Genomic DNA, 19,546 nt, shown 5'->3' on the forward strand with positions numbered 1-19,546 from the left:
CCTGAACACAATTTGATTTCATGGATGCTGCAGGTGAGAGACACTATCCTGGAATTCTACTTGGGTGCTCTTTTCCAAGACAGTGACCATGTGCTTGCTCCCACTAAGATGCCTTGCTAATAACTATAACAGTGTATTACCGGTTTTCAGGTTTAAATGCACTACATTTGATTTAGTAATGTCAGGCTTTGTGCTGTGGATTGGTAAATCTTTTCTTAAATTTAGTGAGTTATATGAGCATTTTAAGAGCTGTTTGATATCCTTTGCATATTTACACCTCAAATTCGACTTTCCCCTGGGACTTCATGTGGATAATATTTTTTCTTTACTGTAACTAAGAGTATAGAATGTCATAGTGAGAAATTAATATCTTTCTTACAGGGCTTTGTGTTCTGGGTTGTTAAAAGTGGAGCAAGTGGTAAATTGATGTTTCAGTATCCAAATTCGATGCCCATGGACATTTGAATAACTGATTGAGTGCAACCTCCTGTTACTCAGTTCTGATGCCTCTGCTATGTCCACTTCCTGCAGACACAACAGTCTATGAAGATAGAATCTTGCTTTTTGTTTTTTGGGGTTTATTTTTTGAGACATGGACTACTTATTTAGTCCTTGTTGTCCTACAGCTTGTTATGTACACCAGGCAGCCTCACATCTATAGAGATTCTCTCATCTCTGCGTACTAGGGGCTGGAATTAAAGGTATGTGTTACTATTCCCTGCCCAGATAACGCTTTTGAATCAAACAGATATGTCCTTATTATTGTGTTACGTGTTAGGTGCCCATTGCATCAATGACTGATAGTAAACGAGTTTCTGTCGATTTTTTACAGTAATATTAGTTAAATTTCCTGTCCCCACATTCAGAAGGAATGCATCTATTTTCAACATTTCCATGTAGTGTCTATTGTGTTTTAATTTCATTAAAAACAGGTGAAAAATATTACCAGTGATCCTCCTATTGAATAAGTGCTTTCAGTGCATCCTATTATAAATATATTGACAAGTTGTTTGCTATTTCCATATATTTAGATATGATTAAATTTGATGGAGGAATTTTAATATGATATATACATAATTAAGGGATTAAAAATTAGCATTGGAACACTTAAAGGCAAGTATATGCACATATGTATAGATGCAGAAATATGTAAATGCAATTACATGTGTGTGTTTGACGAAGGAGAATTCAAATATTTTTTCTTGATAGTTGATGGCCTTTATTTCTAATTTTTTATTACTCCTTGAATATTCTCAAATTTTAGTGTTTTTATTTTTTATTGTTCTCTATTATGTAGTCTCACATTTTCTCTCTCAGAAATTTATGTTTTACAACCATTTTCATACCCTGTCACTTCTCACAGTTATACCACAATTCTCTAGCCACCCACGGTTGTGTCTTTTTAATTTTTTAACACATAAATCATAGTTTGTGGTGCCCCTATGTTCTTCAGTGTGTGTTCATCCATAGAATCATAGTTGAATTATTAGGACCATATTTTCAAAGGAATCTGGCTCCCCCTTTTTTTTCTAGCTATCAATTGTGAATAGTATTTTAGTTAGGGGTTACTCTTTTCTCTGGAGCCAGCAGGCCTTCTTTCTGGTGAGTCTCCTCTTCTTACTGCTTGCTGGGACCTTGCAAACCTTTGGTAGGTCTTCACATAGGACATGCATCTAGTGTAGTTTTATCATTGGACTATCACACCAGTGCACCTGTGGATTTTAAACGAACTCCCAGTTGTAAAGCACTTGAAAAATACTAACATCTATGAATGATAATATAAAGATTAACTTTATCACATTGTACCAGTTTATTATTGGTAATTTAAACAATAACAATTTATTGAGAAGTATCTAACTTCCTATTAGAAAGATACATTATAGCATTTCTTATCAATGTAATGTAGGTGTCTACGCAGTACACTGTTTTGCACACTAAGAAAAATAAAATCCATTTTTTTTTTAAAGTATCGTCTGGAAATGTTGTGCAGTGACCCAGGAACATGACAGGATGGCCTGCAGAGACGTGGCTGTGGGGATCGTCTTATTGACCCAGACGGCACTGGGAATGCTGGGGAACTCAGTCTTACTTTCTTGTTTTATCATTGCTGATTGCTCTGGAATCAGGGCAAAGCCCACAGACCTGATTGTCAAACACCTAACCTGGGCCAACTTGATAGTTCTTTGCAAAGGAATCCCTCAGTCAACAACTGCTTTTAGTCAGAATTACTATCTAGATTATGTTTCATGTAAACTTACCTTATATTTTCATAGAGTTGCCAGAGGAGTATCCCTTGGCTCCACATCCCTGCTGAGTGTCTTTCAGGCCATCACTATCAGCCCCTCTAATTCCAAATTGGCACAGCTCAAGGTCAGAGCCCCCAGGTTCATTGGTCCTTCCCTGGGCCTGTGCTGGGCCATCCAACTGTTGGTATATGTCTTCATTCCTGTATACACAACTGACATTTGGGGTGGAAGAAATATTTCTGTGATAAAAGATTTTGGATTTTGTATTGTTATAGATTCTGGAATACTAAAGACACTTTTTGCAATCTTATTGACATCCAATGATGTTATTTTTTTGGGACTCATGGTGCTGGCTAGTGGCTACATGGTATATATCCTGTTCAAACATAAGAAGAGGATGCAACATATCCTCAAACCCCTGTCTCCTAGGTCATCCCCTGAAGCCAGAGCCACCCACAGCATCCTCACCTTAGTGAACTGTTTTGGATTTTTCTATGTAATCTCTATTGTGATTACATCTTACATGTCTGTCCTTGAAGAAACTACTAGGTGGCTGTCTAACACTGGTGTAGCCATGGCTGCGTGTTTCCCAGCAATATGCCCCTTTCTGTTGATCAGACACTATGCTTCCCTTTTCAGGCTCTGCTGTACCTGTTCTCATCAGACAACACAATGTGCTTGTGTTCTCAGAGAACTCTAAAAGCTGAGCTGTGTGTATCCCTCTTTCCATGTCTTCTATTCAGTTGTGTTATGTGAATCCACTGTCAATAACAACCTTCAATGTATACACTAACAGTCTACAAAGTTTCTTGCCAATGCAGTTTGTAACGTATTCTGGACACAGGCCATCCATGATGTATGATGTGAGGACTGAAACAATAACCCCTCCCTCTTTTTATGGAGAACCTCACAGTAGAGGACATAATTAAGCCGTGGGGATATGTGGAGTATAGTCTTTTAGGTGAGCATATAAGAGGATGGGCTTTGTTAAATCAACATTTTTTTTCTTCAATTCAAATGTTAACCATTGTAGGTCTGCACCTAGACCATCATCCTAAATTGCAGAATCAAGTGTTGGTGGCTTTCAGGAATTAAGAACAAGTGAAAAGAATGAAAACAGTCATAACGGCTCATGGATGGAAATAAAACATGCAAATTTTGGGTGTTGATGAATACGTAGAATCAGTAGATACTGCATTTCTAAAATCGAAAGTATAATTCACAATCCTGAAAATTGTTTAGAAAAGTATTTTTAAAGGTCAGCTTGAGATAAACTTTCAAATGAAATGTTTGGAGATGAACGGTGGCAGTTACATACAAAATAGTATGTATTGGAGATAGTCATATACGCAAGTGTCAGGTTTGTAGTTTAAATTAATGCTAAAGACAGATGGAAGGCTACAGGTGCATTTTTGGGTAGCAAAACTTTGTTGTCCCTGTTCTTGGGAGGAAAAAGTGGGAAGATTATATATTTGAATTCAGATTAGGTGACATAGTCATACTCTGACACCAAAAAAAAAAAAAAAGAAAGAAAGAAAGAAAAAAGAAAGAAAGAAAGAAAAGAAAGAAAGAAAAACAAAGAATGTTCTGGAGCACTATCAGAGATTAATACAAGATACATAATTACAAATGAACCTTTAAGCAAATGATGGTGCTATAAAGTCTCTCTGAGGTAATAATGTCATCTGTTTTACTTTAAAATTGTTGGGAGTTTTGCCCATTAACTTCCAAACCTGACTGAACTAAAACAATGACCTGCTCTGAAAAGAAGAGAATTTTGAGTGCATGGCATCATGGCACAGACTGCAGCATTAGTGTTTCCAGAGTCTCCCTGCTGCTTGCCCATTCTAGAGAAATGGTACTTCTACCCTCATTCATATGTCTCAGCTCTTTAATCAACATCCACGTTCACCCATGTTGATTTAAAACAGTATACAATATTCACTGCAAACCTTCAATTCACCCATCCACAATCACTTTTTTTAAGTGTAATTTACATTTCACTTCATGGGAGTCCATGTATTTTATAGATAATTATCAGCAAATCCCTTTTTTCTGTTTTGAAAAATGAGATTATTAATACAGAGTCTGCAGCAGTGAAAAGAAAAATAAATCAGGAAAAGTTGGAATGCCATAAGTTTCAGAACAGACAGTTGTTCAGAGCATCCAGCACCCACTCACTTGGACAGCCCATGAAATATAAGAATCAGTAGGAGGATTTTCATGGTGGAGGAGGAGAATATGGAGAAGGGAAGAGGAGAAACAGCCTTCAGGATGTAATGTATGAATAAAAAAAGTTTTGAAAAACTGTTTTTGATTAAAAAAAAACCCATAAAAATACACTGGAAATGAAGAAAAGTTTTTTTAATAAATGGTGCTGGTCTAACTGGAAATAGTTTGGGAATACAAATAGATCCATATTTATTACAATGCTCAAAAATCAAGATGTGAATCAAAGAACTCATTATAAAACCAGATATGGGACCTGTCCAGGCGAAAGCATGGAATAGTCATAAATGTATCAGCAGTGAAGACGATTCCATAAACAGAATATCACAGCACTATGATCAAAAATTCACAAATGAAACCTTATAATTGGAGGCTAGTTCAGGGCCACCGAGACCAGAAATAATCACCCCATAAATGTATTAATTAAAACACAGTTTGCCCTTTAGCTCAGGCTTTTTATTAGCTAACTCTTGCATCTAATTTAATCCATTTGTATTATTTTATAGTTTACCATGATGCTGTGGTTTACTGGTACAGTTCTGGGAAATCTGTCAACTTTGGTGACTACATGGCATCTCTGTGACTCTGCATTGTTTCATCATCTTATCTGCTTGGAATCCCCACCTTACTCTATTCTGCCGTGCCATAGGCCAATTCAGTTTTATTCATTAACCAATAAAAGCAACACATATACAGAAGAAATTCACACAGTATTTCCCCTTTTCTGTCCAAATAAAAAGGCTTTCACTTTAACATGGTAAAATTACATATAAGAAAAGTTATCAAGCAAGAATTATACTTACAATATTTAGTCCATTTACATTTGGCAAATTAAGGAAAATTTCCATCTCTCTGATTTGTGAGTCCAAAGTTTTATATCTAATTAATTTTTTATAATTATCACTGTCTTTCTTCAACTCCATCAAAGACTCCAGAAGGATGTAATATAACCTAAATAAACAGGAAGTGCATTGTAAGCAAGTTCCAAAACTCTAGAATTGACAGAGACATCATATTGCCTGGACAGTCACCCAAAGTTCCTCAGTAACATTGGGGCATTTATCTCCAACCTGCAGGCCCATAGTATCAGACAGATTTGTTTCATGAAGCAGGAAATTTGAAAGACTATTTTGTCTCTTTTGGCGATTTGTCAGTCACTTTCTTCTGTATCCTGTAGAATGCTTGGCAGTTCTTTCATGAAACAGAAACTCCAAAGGATCATCTCACCTTTGGCAAGTTCAGCAGTCTTTTTTTGTGGGTCCTACATGTCCAGTTCTTACAATATAACATCAAGAAGTCCAGAAATGATCAGTTTCTTGCCCAAATGGCTAACTTTGTCACAATGAAGGTAAATTCCATAACAAGTTTCTTCAGTGCCCATTCACCTCCCCGAAGTAATTGGTGTTGCCAATAGACATGTCTCACTGTCTAGAAAAGTATAAGTTCTTAAAACATTTTAAATGCCATATTCTGAAAGGCTGTTAAAGATTTGAGGAATACTTATCCATCTGAAATAGATCTCTGTACATAAAATAAACCTAACTAACATGGCTAAAAGTTTGACTCTTATATATAAGTATCTATTAACCTTTATTTCATAATTATACATTACATTTTTAAAGGAGATGCAAAGCACAATTCATAAATCAAGATTAGAAATATACAAATACCAAAATTGTCCTTAAATTTGTATCAATAGATCAAGATCCATAAAATGGCAAATTTTTTGTCTATATACCATATCTCCCTTTAAATGTAAACAAACATTTATTAATAATCATTTAGGGGATTTAGATGCTGTTCTGTCCAATCTGCCTTTTGTTTTTTGTTGGGTGAAGTGTTTTGGGGTATTAAAGGAAGCCTTTCAGGTGGTCTTGGTTCATCAAACAACATTAGTCTAGAAGGAACCCACAGGTTATCATCCTTTGTAGAAACAAAAGCAGAAGCACTTTTCCAAAGCAACATATCTTTAAACCAAAATTTTAAATTCAAGATACTTTAAAGTATATATGTTGGTTTAGCATAGCAGCCTTTACAATGAAATGTCTCTCTGTATTTAGCTCATTCAAAGTAAAAATTCAAAGGAAATAAAATGATTTACATAATCCAGACTCTGTGTATATTTTCTATATATATGTGGTTTATTTTTCTTACTCTATTACTTTTTCTACAAGTTTATTATTTATTTTGTTATATTCACTCCTATAACCTATGACTGTCTAAACTCCTTTTCTTTTCTCTCCCTAGCCTACATACATTTTTAAAACATACTGTGTCTCATATAGAAGTCTTTTATGTCTAAATTTGTTCTGTTGTGTATTTGAAGTCCTTTTATGACAAAGAGCATTTAAAAATGGTGAGCAGTGTGGTTACTACAAGTGTAGATACTGGCTTTGCCTCTCTCAGCCTTTTGACATCATAGAGATATTTCACCACCAGCTCTGGGATTGCCAGGTGGTAGCAGTCCTCACCACCTCAATTCTGGGTAGCACCATGCAGCTTTTAATCTGAGTAAAATCTAAGTCTGTCCTGTAGCAAACTGTGCAGCATGGTAACCTCTGTGGAAGGTGGTGGGAATCCACCATGCTTCCCTGCCTATACACTCTTAGCAGACCCTAGCCAGATGCTTGTCCAGGAAAAGAGCGCTGAGCTGTTTGCATGCTCTAAACTAATTCCTTCCCTATCCTGAATGGGCATACAAGCATCTTTAGCTGAAGTTGGGGGAAGCGTCTGCTCCAAACATTTGTTGGGTGCCATTCTGTAGGTGGAGGATGCTCATTCATTCCCAGCTGCCCAGACTTGAAATAATCATACAGAAACTGAGTTATTTAAAAACACTGTTTGTCCTATTAGCTCACACTGATTATTACCTAACTCTTACATATTAAATTAACCCATTTCAATTATTTTATATTTTACCACAATGTTTATAGTTTACTCTTAAAGTTCTGGGATGTTTTTCTCCTTTTGCAATACATGGCATCTCCATGACTCTAATTTCTTGCCTCCTCTGTCTGCTTGGAATTCTCACCTTACTCTATTATGTTTGCCCTGTTGTGGGACAAAGGATATTTACTCATTAATCAATAAAAGCAACTTCTAGACATGGACGGAGGGGGAGGACCTTGGACTTTCCACAGTGTAGGGAACCCTGACTGCAATTTGGACTGGAGAGGGAGGGGTGAGGAGTGGGGGGAGGGGGAGAAGGGTGGGAGGAGGGGGAGGGAAATGGGAGGGTGGGAGGAGGTGGAAACTTTTTTTCCTTTTCTCAATAAAAATAAAAAATAAGTCTCTTGCCAACCCTAAGGTGGCTCCCTTAACTAAGAATTGTGCTTCTGTGCTCCCCTATCCAACCTTCCTTTATCCCAATCCTCCTTTTTCCCCAAGTTCCCCCCATCCTCCCCTTCTCCCTTTTCTCTCCCCATCTCCCCTTACCCCCATCCCACCCCACCTCCAAGATCCCACTTTTCTCCCTGGCAATTTTGTCTACTTCCCATAGCCAAGAGGATAACTATATGTTTTTCCTTATGTTCACCTTCTTACTTAGCTTCTTTAGGTTCACCAATTATAGACTCCGTGACCCTTATTTATGGCTAGAAACCAATTATGAGTGAGTACATCCCATGTTCATCTTTTTGGGTCTGGGTTACCTCAGTCAGTATTGTGTTTTCTATTTCCATTCATTTGCCTGCAAAATTCGAAAAGTCGTTGTTTTTTACCACAGCGTAGTACTCTAATGTGTATATATTCCACACTTTCTTCATCCATTTTTCCATTGAAGGGCATTTAGGTTGTTTCCAGGTTCTGGCTATTACAAATAATACTGCTATGAACATAGTTGAACAAATGGTCTTGTCATATGATAAGGCATCTCTTGGGTATATTCCCAGGAGTGGTATTGCTGGGTCCAGGGGTAGGTTGATCTCGAATTTCCTGAGAAACCGAAACACTGATTTCCAAAGTGGTTGCACAAGATTGCATTCCCACCAGCAATGGATGAGGGTACCCCTTCCTCTACAGCCTCTCCAGCAAAGGCTATCATTGGAGTTTTTTATTTTAGCCATTCTGACAAGTGTAAGATGATATCTCAAAGTTGTTTTGATTTGCATTTCCCTGATTGCTAAGGAGGTTGAGCATGACCTTAAGTGTCTTTTGGCCATTTGAAGTTCTTCTGTTGAGAATTCTCTGTTCAGTTCAGTGCCCCATTTTTTAATTGTGTTAATTATCATTTTAAAGTCTAGTTTCACAAGGCAATGTCCCCAGTTAGTTCCTTGGGCAGCTGATTATAGGGAACCTGAAATGACCCTATCCTATAGCAATACTGAAAATATCTTGCATATCACCATAGAACCTTCATCGGGTGATGGATGGAGATAGAGACAGAGACCCACATTGGAGCACTGGATTGAGCTCCCAAGGTCCCAATGAGGAGTAGAAGTAGGGAGAACATGTGCAAAGAAGTCGGGACCACAGGGGTGCACCCACCCACTGAGACAAAGGAGCTGATCTATTGGGAGCTCACCAAGGCCAGCTGGACTGTGACTGAAAAAACATGGGATAAAATCGGACTCTCTGAACATGGCGAAAATGAGGGCTGATGAGAAGTCAAGGACAATGGCATGGGGTTTTGATCCTACTTAATGTGCTGGCTTTGTGGGAGCCTAGCCAGTTTGGGTGTTCACCTTCCTAGATATTTATGGAGGGGGTAGGACCTTGGACTTACCACAGGGCAGGAAACCCTGAGTGCTCCTTGGACGGGAGAGGGAGGGGGAGAGGAGTAGGGAGAGGGGGAAAAGGGTGGGAGGAGGAGGGAAGTGTGGGAGGAGGCAGACGGAAATGGGAGGCTGGGAGGAGGTGGAAACTTGTTTTTTTTTTCCATTTCTCAATAAAAATAATATTACTTATGAAAATTGATAATATCATAGTTGTATACAATGTATAAAATTCCACTAAACTTTATAAGATGGAGAGAAAAAAATAAAAATAAATAAATAAACGAGTTTGAATGTATGATTGTCTTCTTTTGTGAAAGGCATGCTCAAAACATTTTATTAGGGATTTTGGCGTGTGTGTGTGTGTGTGTGTATGTGTGTGTGTGTGTGCTGGTGTGTGTGTTTGTGTTTGTGTGTGTGTAGGGTGGTGTTTCAATTTCTCCATTGTTGTTTTTGTCATTTTAAACTACAAAAGATCTTTGTATACTTGGAAATTTATCAGTCATTAAATGCTTCTTTCACTCTGGGAAATAAAATAAATAAATAAAAGCAACTTCCCACAGCAGGGATTTATTAACTCAAAAAGTTTATCTAAGGCAAAGAACACAGTCAATACGATAAAAGAGCAAGCTAAATAATGGAAAAAGATTTTCATCAACTCCACATCTGATAGAAGGCTAATGTCCAAAATATATAAGGAATTCAAAAAACTAGACATCAACAAACCAAATAAACCAATTAAAAACTGGTTAACAGATATAAATAGAGAATTCACAATGGAAGAATCTCAAAAGCCAAGAAACATTTGAATAAATGTTACACATCATTAGCCCTCAGGAAAACGCAAAACAAAACTGCTTTGAGATTCCATTCTAAACCTCTCAGAATGGCTAAGATCAATAAAAAAAATGACAACTCATGCTGGTCAGAATATGGAGTTAGGGGAAACATTGTCCATTGTTCCTACATCTATGACTCCACTCTAATTGACTTTTAATTCTTTATTCTCAATTGTCCTTGTCTTTTGAAACAACAAAAATCATCAGATCCATTTTGTGCAGCATATTTCCTCCTGGGTGTAGGACATCTCATAGAGTGTGTTTACTTTCTCAGGGCTCACTGTATTGAAGAAAACTGACTCCCCTCCAAAAGATATCAAATAACTATTCAAATATACTCAGTCAGGAGTTGGGTTGAGAACTTTCACTTTTAGATCATTGCTTGAGTGATTTGTCATGATAATCACTTAAGAGAAAACTGTGAAATATAGATGTGTTTAGAGAAACAGCAAACAGCATAAACACCTGGTTAAGATTGCTGATCCCTCTGGATAAATTTGAAATTAGGCAATTTAATAAAATTTCTTTGCATTTTAGTGATAAAAACTTACATTTCTCAGAAATATTATAAATTTGCTTATCAATATGTATTTTTATCAACAATATCTTTTTATGTGTATTTAACTTATAAATACATTATAGTGATATATGTGTATATAGCAATACAAATATGTGCACACAAATATATATACATATACATATGTACATATATATGTATAAATTTAGCAGTATAGTCCTTCTGTTAAGATATGTATTTAAAACCCATAATCACTTTAGGACCTATGCCATAAAGGATGTTGGAGTTTTTTCAAATGCTTTTCCTGCTTCTAAAGAGATGATGACTTTTTTTTCAGTTTCTTTATATGACAGATTACATGTATTGATTTATATTTGTTGAATTATCACTGCACTCCTAGAATGAAGGCTGCTTGAACATAGTGGACTATTTTTTGATATATTCTTAGTTTCTGTTTTTAAGTATTTAATGGAGAATTTTTGCATCTATACTCACAAGGCAAACTGGAAAGTAATTCTCTATCTTTGTTGTCTCTCTCTCTGTGATCCTGGTATCAGGATAAATGTAACCTTATAAAATAAATTTGCAGTGTCACTTCTGTTTCTAATTAGTAGAATGATTAGAGGAGTATTTAAATTAACACTTTTTTGAAAACACAGTTTAATTATTAAACTTAAATGGCCAATTGAGACAAACAGTTCTGAGACCGTTCTTCCACCACTGATTAAGACTGGGGTGGCAGGTGTTAGGGATAATATTCATTTAGCCTTCTGAGCTTTCTGGGCAGACTTGGTGACCTTGCCAGCTCCAGCAGCCTTCTTGTCCACAGCTTTGATGACACCCACAGCAACTGTCTGCCTCATGTCACGAACAGCAAAACGACCCAGTGGAGGATAGTCAGAGAAGCTCTCGACACACATGGGCTTCCCGGGAACCATATCAACAATGGCTGCATCACCAGACTTCAAGAATTTCGGGCCATCTTCCAGCTTCTTGCCAGAACGACGATCAATCTTTTCTTTAAGCTCAGCAAACTTGCATGCTATGTGAGCTGTGTGACAATCTAGTACAGGAGCATAGCCAGCACTAATTTGGCCTGGGTGGTTCAGGATAATCACCTGAGCAGTGAAGCCAGCAGCTTCCATTGGTGGGTCATTTTTGCTGTCACCAGCAACGTTTAAGTTTAATAGTAAAAGACTGGTTAATGATAACAATGCATCGTAAAACCTTCAGAAGGAAAGGAGAATGTTTTGTGGACCATTTTTTTTTGTGTGTGTGGCAGTTTTAAGTTATTAGTTTTCAAAATCAGTACTTTTTAATGGAAACAACTTGACCAAAAATCTGTCACAGAATTTTGAGACCCATTAAAACAAGTTTAATGAGAAAAAAAAAAAAAAGAAAGAAAACACAGTTTAAAACTATAGGACCCTGTTCTTGGCAGCTGGGTTAAAATAATGAGTGAAGGCAGAGAAGTTAGGAGGGGAGGACTATGTGGTCCACGCGAGGGGAAATGAAGAGGAAGTTAAATTTCATGCAGACAGACTAAAAAGAAACAGAGTGTTTTGGTTTTAATACATTCCTTGTTGCCCCAAATTAATTAATATGTGTCAGGGTCACATTATAGAGAAGAAATCAAGAAGCACTTTCCCTGGGGATTTAACCAGGTGCCAGTCAAGATTTAAAGTTTTACTACTCTTTCCCTGTGTCTTCCATCCTTCTCTTCCTGTCTGTCTCATAAGTCAGAATTAGTGCCTAATTGATCATGATTGTTCTTCTACTTGCTCCTGACTGTTTCTGATTCTGTGTTTGCATCATAGCATGGTTTGCTATGCTTTAATTGAACATTTATTCACCTTCACATGAAGGAAGAAATAAGGGATACTTTATAGAAATGTTTAAATGTATTTTGCAAGTGAATAAGTTATATTGACTCTCACTGCTCCTGAGACATATAAGAAACAGTGTTGAAAACATCACATATATCTGTGTTGCTTCCAACATATATTGTGGATATTTATTTCCTAAGGTTGATTTCAAACTAGCTGTCTTTATGATTTATTACTATAACATAGATACACATCAGCATTACACTTGGGTCAGGGGAGTGGAAGATTACATATTTTAGGAGTAAAACTATGCATTAGCTAAAGTTGTAAAAACTGAATGTGTGGGGAATCCAAGGCAAGTCGGATTGGTTCTTACCTGGTTTAAATGCAGGCTAATCACACAGGCTGAGTGAACAGCAGGAAATCCGTAGTAAATCTTAAATGACCTAGACATGCATTGCCTCTGCCTCTCAGGGCCAGCACAACCTCCAGTCTCTAAGAACGTAAGTGATATTTTCATAATCACTCATCTGCACAGCACAGTGTACTTGAAACTTCACACTTCACCCTCAGTCCCTGCTCCCGAGAGTGTAATCCCTCCCTGGTTCTCCTACTGGGAATCTCCTGACGCTACAGGACAGAAGAGGGACTATGCTTCCAGGCTGAACTTCTGAAATGTTCACTACTCTGCTAAAAGTTTCTCTTTCTTACTGATGGGTACAAGAGTTTTTCAGAGGTGATGTCAACTCCCTTAGCATAACTGTAACTGTTCCTTCCTGTGACATCATCCCATAATCCTCCTAGGGAATGAATGCTGAGAACACTCAACCTTCATTTGGGGGGTTGCTGTCAATTTCGTAGCTATATGTGGGTTATAGGTCCCATTGGTTACTGAGGTTTTATCCAGCAGCCAGCATCTCAGATGCATCCAATATGCAGAGGTGAGTGGCTTTCCTTCAGGCACCCTGTCTTCAGAGAACAAGGCAATCTCTGGAAGGTGGGTGACTGTAGACATCACATGATCTTTCTTTTCCAGTCATGGGCTCCTGCACAGGTTGAATGTTCTTAGTGAGAAGCATAATCCTGAGACCTGAACACAATTTGATTTCATGGATGCTGCAGGTGAGAGACACTATCCTGGAATTCTACTTGGGTGCTCTTTTCCAAGACAGTGACCATGTGCTTGCTCCCACTAAGGTGCCTTGCTAGTGACAATAACAGCTTATTACCGGTTTTCAGATTTAACTGCACTACTTTTGGTTTAGTAATCTCAAGCTTTGTGCTGTGGATTGGTAAATCTTTTCTTAAATTTAGTGAGTTATGAGCATTTTAAGAGCTGTTTGATATCCTTTGTATATTTACACCTCAAATACTGCTTTCCCCTGGGGCTTCATGTGGATAATATTTTTTCTTTACTGTAACTAATAGTGTAGAATCGCATAGTGAGAAATTAATATCTTTCTTACAGAGCTTTGTGTTCTGGGTTGTTAAAAGAGGAACAAGTGGTAAATTAATGTTTTAGTATACAAATTCCATGCCCATGGACATTTGAATAACTGATTGAGTGCAACCTCCTGTTACTCGGTTCTGATGCCTCTGCTATGTCCACTTTCTGCAGACACAACTGTTTATGAAGATAGGATCTTGCTTTTTGTTTGTTTGTTTTTTTGTTTTGAGACATGGTCTACTTATTTAGTCCTTGTTGTCCTATAGCTTGTTATGTACACCAGGCAGCCTCACGTCTATAAAGATTCTCTCATCTCTGCCTACTAGGGGCTGGAATTAAAGGTATGTGTTACTATTCCCTGCCCAGATAACGCTTTTGAATTAAAAAGATATGTCCATTATTATTGTGTTACGTGTTAGGTTCCCATTGCATCAATGACTGACAGTATACGAGTTTCTGTCGATTTCTTACAGTAATATTAGTTAAATTTCCTGTCCCCAAATTCAGAAGGAATGCATCTATTTTCAACATTTCCATGTAGTTTCTATTGTGTTTTAATTTCATTAAAAACAGGTGAAAAGTATTACCAGTGATCGTCCCATTGAATAAGTGCTTTCAGTGCATCCTATTGTATATATATTGACAAGTTTTTTGCTATTTCTATATATTTAGATATGATTAGATGTGATAGAGGTATTTTAGTATGATATATACATAATTAAGGATTAAAAAGTAGCATTGGAACACTTAAAGGCAAGTATATGCACATATGCATACATGCAGAAATATGTAAATGCAACTACATGTGTGTTTGACAAAGGAGAATTCAAATGTTTTTGTCTTGATAGCTGATTGCCACAATTTTTAATTTTTTATTACTCTTTGAATATTCTCAAATTTTTGGGCTTTTATTGTTCTCTATTATGTAGTCTCACCTTTTCTCTTTCAGAAATTTATAAGTTTTACAACCATTTTATACCCTGTCATTTCTCACAGTTACACCATATTTCTCTAGCCACCCATCGTTGTGCTTTATTAATTTTTAACACATAAATCATAGTTTGTGGTGCCCCTCTGTTCTTCAGTGTGTGTTCATACATAGAATCATAGTTGAATTATTACGACCATATTTTTAAAGGAAGCTGGCTCCCCCTTTTTTCTAGCTATCAATTGTGAATAGTATTTTAGTTAGGGGTTACTCTTTTCTCTGGAGCCTGCAGGACTTCTTTCTGGTGAGTCTCCTCTTCTTACTGCTTGCTGGGACCTTGCAAACCTTTGGTAGGTCTTCACATAGGACATGCATCTAGTGTAGTTTTATCATTGGACTATCACACCAGTGCACCTGTGGATTTTAAACGAACTCCCAGTTGTAAAGCACTTGAAAAATACTAACATCTATGAATGATAATATAAAGATTAACTTTATCACATTGTACCAGTTTATTATCGGTAATTTACCAGTTAATATTATCGGTAATGTACCAGTTAATATTGGTAATTTAAACAATAACAATTTATTGAGAAGTATCTAACTTCCTATTAGAAAGATACATTATAGCATTTCTTATCAATGCAAGGTAGGTGTCTACACAGTACACTGTTTTGCACACTAAGAAAAATAAAATCCATTTTTTTTTAAGTATCGTCTGGAAATGTTGTGCAGTGACCCAGGTACATGACAGGATGGCCTGCAGAGACGTGGCTGTGGGGATCGTCTTATTGACCCAGACGGCACTGGGAATGCTGGGGAACTCAGTCTTACTTTCTTGTTTTATCATTGCTGATTGCTCTGGAATCAGGGCAAAGCCCACAGACCTGATTGTCAAACACCTAACCTGGGCCAACTTGATAGTTCTTTGCAAAGGAATCCCTCAGTCAACAACTGCTTTTAGTCAGAATTACTATCTAGATTATGTTTCGTGTAAACTTACCTTATATTTTCATAGAGTTGCCAGAGGAGTATCCCTTGGCTCCACATCCCTGCTGAGTGTCTTTCAGGCCATCACTATCAGCCCCTCTAATTCCAAATTGGCACAGCTCAAGGTCAGAGCCCCCAAGTTCATTGGTCTTTCTCTGGGCCTGTGCTGGGCCATCCAACTGTTGGTATATGTCTTCATTCCTGTATACACAACTGACATTTGGGGTAGAAGAAATATTTCTGTGATAAAAGATTTTGGATTTTGCATTGTTATAGATCCTGGAATATTGAAGACACTTTTTGCAATCCTATTTACATCCAATGATGTTATTTTTTGGGGACTCATGGTGCTGGCTAGTGGCTACATGGTATATATCCTGCTCAAACATAAGAAGAGGATGCAGCATATCCTCAAACCCCTGTCTCCTAGGTCATCCCCTGAAGCCAGAGCCACCCACAGCATCCTCACCTTAGTGAGCTGTTTTGTTTTTTTCTATGTAATCTCTATTGTGATTACATCTTATGTGTCTGTCCTTGACGCAACCACTAGGTGGCTGTCTAACACTGGTGTAGCCATGGCTGCGTGTTTCCCAGCAATATGCCCCTTTCTGTTGATCAGACACTATGCTTCCCTTTTCAGGCTCTGCTGTACCTGTTCTCATCAGACAACACACTGTGATTGTATTCTCAGAGAGCTCTAAAAGCTGAGCTGTCTGTATCCCTCTTTCCATGTCTTCTATTCAGTTGTGTTATGTGAATCCACTGTCAGTATCAACCTTCAATGTATACACTAACAGTCTACAAAGTTTCTTTCCAATGCAGTTTGTAACGTATTCTGGACACAGGCCATCCAATGTGTATGATGTGAGGACTGAAACAATAACCCCTTCCTCTTTTAATGGAGAACCTCACAGTAGAGGAGATAATTAAGCTGTGGGGCTATGGGAAGTATAGTCCTTTAGGTGAGTGTATAGGAGGATGGGATATTTATTTATTTGTTTGGTTTTTTGTTTATTTACTTTAAATTTCTACCACATAACCTTGATGGAGGAGTGTCATATATCAATCTGTTGATTTCATTGGTTAAGCAATAACGAAACTGCTTGGCTCTCCCTCATAGGTTAAAACATAGGTGGGAGGAGTAAACATAACCGAAGGCTGGGAGAAAGAAGCTGAGTCAGAGAGTCGCCATGATTCTCCCACTCCAGGCAGATGCAGGTTAAGATCATTCCTGGTAAGCCAGCTCGTGAGCTATAAGGATATTAGAAATGGGCTAGTCCAGGTGCGAGAGTTAGCCGAGAAATGGCTAGATATAATGGACCAAGCGGTGTTTAAAAGAATATAGTTTTGGTGTAATTATTTCGGGTAGAGCTAGCCATGTGGGCGGCCGGGTGCTGGGGACACAGCCATGCCGCTCTTATTACTACAGAGTGGCACCCAGACGTGATGGAATAAATACACTTAAAAACCTGAGAGAGCTAAATTTAAACAGAGAAAAAACAGAGTTTAACACAGAGTTTTGCTCTTTGTTGGTGGCATGCTGTAGAGAGATTTCCTGATTCGGCATCAGCAGCAGAAAAAAACGCTGCATCATTTTAAAGCGCAGCTTCTTGGGGCTGTGCTGCCAGCATGAACTCTGGTTTTAAAGCATTTCAATGGATTTTATGGGACTGGATGTTTCTGTTCTCGCTTGGGATCGGAAGGAGAGTGCTCTGAGACCCTGCTGATGGCTCTCAGTGCTCCCTGCCTGCACCTGGGCAGATGGCAGAATCAGGCTTAGGCAGATGCAAGAGCATGGCCTGCAAACATATAGAGAGATGTTTTCAGACTGCACAGTGCTCTGCGTGTCAGATTTGGCTGTAACTTGGATGAAAAGTGTTTCTGTGCTGCATGCTCAGTCTCAGAGTTAAACTGCTGACTGCGGTGCCAATGTGGACTTGCTGTGTGCCTGGAACTGTGCTCAGCTCAGGGGCACCAAATGGATCTGAGGCAGGAGTGGCTGCTCCATGCTAAACTGTGCTGACCTCAGGCAGGAACTGCAGTAATTACCATAATAATAGCCCAGTTAAGGTTTAGGCTTGGCAGTAAACAGGCAGTACTGTATTACCCCTACATGGTGCAACTTAAGTTTTTAAGAACTGCTTAACATTTTAAGAAATGCTCCTGGATAGTAAAAAAAAATGTTACAGATTCACAATAAAACAGATTCAGACATAAAAGACCACACTGTTGGATGAATGTACATAGGCTTGAGAGAGAGAAGAAAAAGAATATAGAGAATAAAGTTAATGGTTTAAAAAAAAAGGTAAAGTCTTTAAAGAGACAGACTACAGATAGTTAAGAGATTAAAAGAAATAAAGAAAAATAAGCCACGTAAAAATGAAAAGTTCACAGAGAGTCTGGATTATGTACATTGTGTTTTCTTTAAAATTTTTGACTGTGAAGGAGCTAAGTACAGAGAGACATTTCATTACATGGGCTGCCAAGCTAAACCAGAATGGATATAAGGGTATTACGATTTCAAAATTTGGGTCTAAGGATATGATGCTTTGGAGCAGGTCTTCTTTTGTTTTCACAGAGGACCAGACCCTGTGGATTGCATCTCTCCCGATATTGTTTGATAGACCACGACCTCCCGAAAAGTTCCTGTGAACACCCTCAAAAAATTACTTCACTCAACTACCAACTTATATAAATGATCTGATTAACAGCTCCCCCATTCAGCAGGAAGCAGTTTGGAGAGAAAAAACTGCACCTATGTTCCCAAAATATTGTTTATAAATGTTCTTTTACATTTAAAGGGGGAAATGATATAGGTATGAATAATTTGCATTGGTATGGATATTAAGGTCAATTTTGCTATATGTATATGTATTTCTGCTCTTGATTAAGGTATTGTGATTGTGTAGTTCATTTTAAAAGTATAATGTATAATTAGAAAATATAGGTCGTTAATGGATAATCATCAATAATAGTAAAGCTTGTAGTCATGTTAGTTAGATTTTCTAGATATATAGAGATGTATTTCAGTTAGATAGACATTCTTCATATCTTTCAAAGACTGCAGAATATGGCATTTAAAATATTTTAATAACTTAGGACTTTTCATGACAATGAGACATGTCTGCTCATGGCGGCACCAATCTACTTTGAGAGGAAGATGGTCATCGAAGAGGATACTTATGGAGTTGCATACCCATTTGGGCAAGAAACTGCTCTTGCCTGGACTGTTGCATAAAATGGACACAAAGAACCCGCAGAGAAAGGACTTGCCTAAAGGTGAGATGGTCTTTCGGGGTTCCTGACTCATGAAAGAGTCTGCGAGACATTCTGCAGGATACAGCAGAATGTGACTGAACTGTCTTTGGAATTTCCTGCTTGATGAAAATGTCTGCTGGATACTTTGGGCCTGAAGGCTGAAGATGGATGCCCCAACGGTACAAAAGAACTTTGGGTGACTATCCAGGCAGCGAGATGTCTCTGTTATTTCTAGAGTTTTCGACCTCGTGTTTGTTAAGTAATATTATACCCTCTGGAGTCTTTGATGGAGTTGAAGAATGGATAGATAGTTATAGTTTTCCATTGTTATGATAAAAGATAAATTAGATATAAATATTGTAACTGTAATTCTTGCTGGATAACTGTTTTGTTATAATTAATCTTACTATGTTAAAATTAATCCTTTCTTTTTTGTTTAAACAGAAAAAGGGGAAGTGATGTTGGAGTCTCATATATCAATCTGTTGATTTCTTTGGTTAAGCAATAAAGAAACTGCTTGGCTGGCCCTCATAGGTTAAAACATAGGTGGGAGG

General features: G+C 37.7%; 3 protein-coding genes across 3 annotated transcripts; 2 read left to right on the forward strand and 1 right to left on the reverse strand.

Moving 5' to 3' along the window:
• The first annotated feature begins 2,010 nt into the window (after nucleotides 1-2,010).
• On the forward strand, nucleotides 2,011-2,946 carry LOC121449875 (vomeronasal type-1 receptor 4-like). Its single transcript, XM_041654539.1, has one exon. The coding sequence runs from the start codon at nucleotides 2,011-2,013 to the stop codon at nucleotides 2,944-2,946; it is 936 nt and encodes a 311-aa protein (XP_041510473.1).
• Nucleotides 2,947-11,207: 8,261 nt separating this feature from the next.
• Nucleotides 11,208-11,716, reverse strand: LOC121449154 (elongation factor 1-alpha 1-like). The gene has a single exon (XM_041653407.1). It carries the CDS (start codon nucleotides 11,686-11,688, stop codon nucleotides 11,302-11,304), a length of 387 nt encoding a protein of 128 aa, XP_041509341.1. The 5' UTR covers nucleotides 11,689-11,716; the 3' UTR covers nucleotides 11,208-11,301.
• Nucleotides 11,717-15,499: 3,783 nt separating this feature from the next.
• On the forward strand, nucleotides 15,500-16,435 carry LOC121449876 (vomeronasal type-1 receptor 4-like). The gene has a single exon (XM_041654542.1). It carries the CDS (start codon nucleotides 15,500-15,502, stop codon nucleotides 16,433-16,435), a length of 936 nt encoding a protein of 311 aa, XP_041510476.1.
• Nucleotides 16,436-19,546: the final 3,111 nt, after the last annotated feature.

This window comes from Microtus oregoni, unplaced genomic scaffold, assembly GCF_018167655.1.
Source record: "Microtus oregoni isolate MIOR12 unplaced genomic scaffold, Mior012 000006F_ref0000085, whole genome shotgun sequence".
Classification (NCBI taxonomy): domain Eukaryota; kingdom Metazoa; phylum Chordata; class Mammalia; order Rodentia; family Cricetidae; genus Microtus; species Microtus oregoni.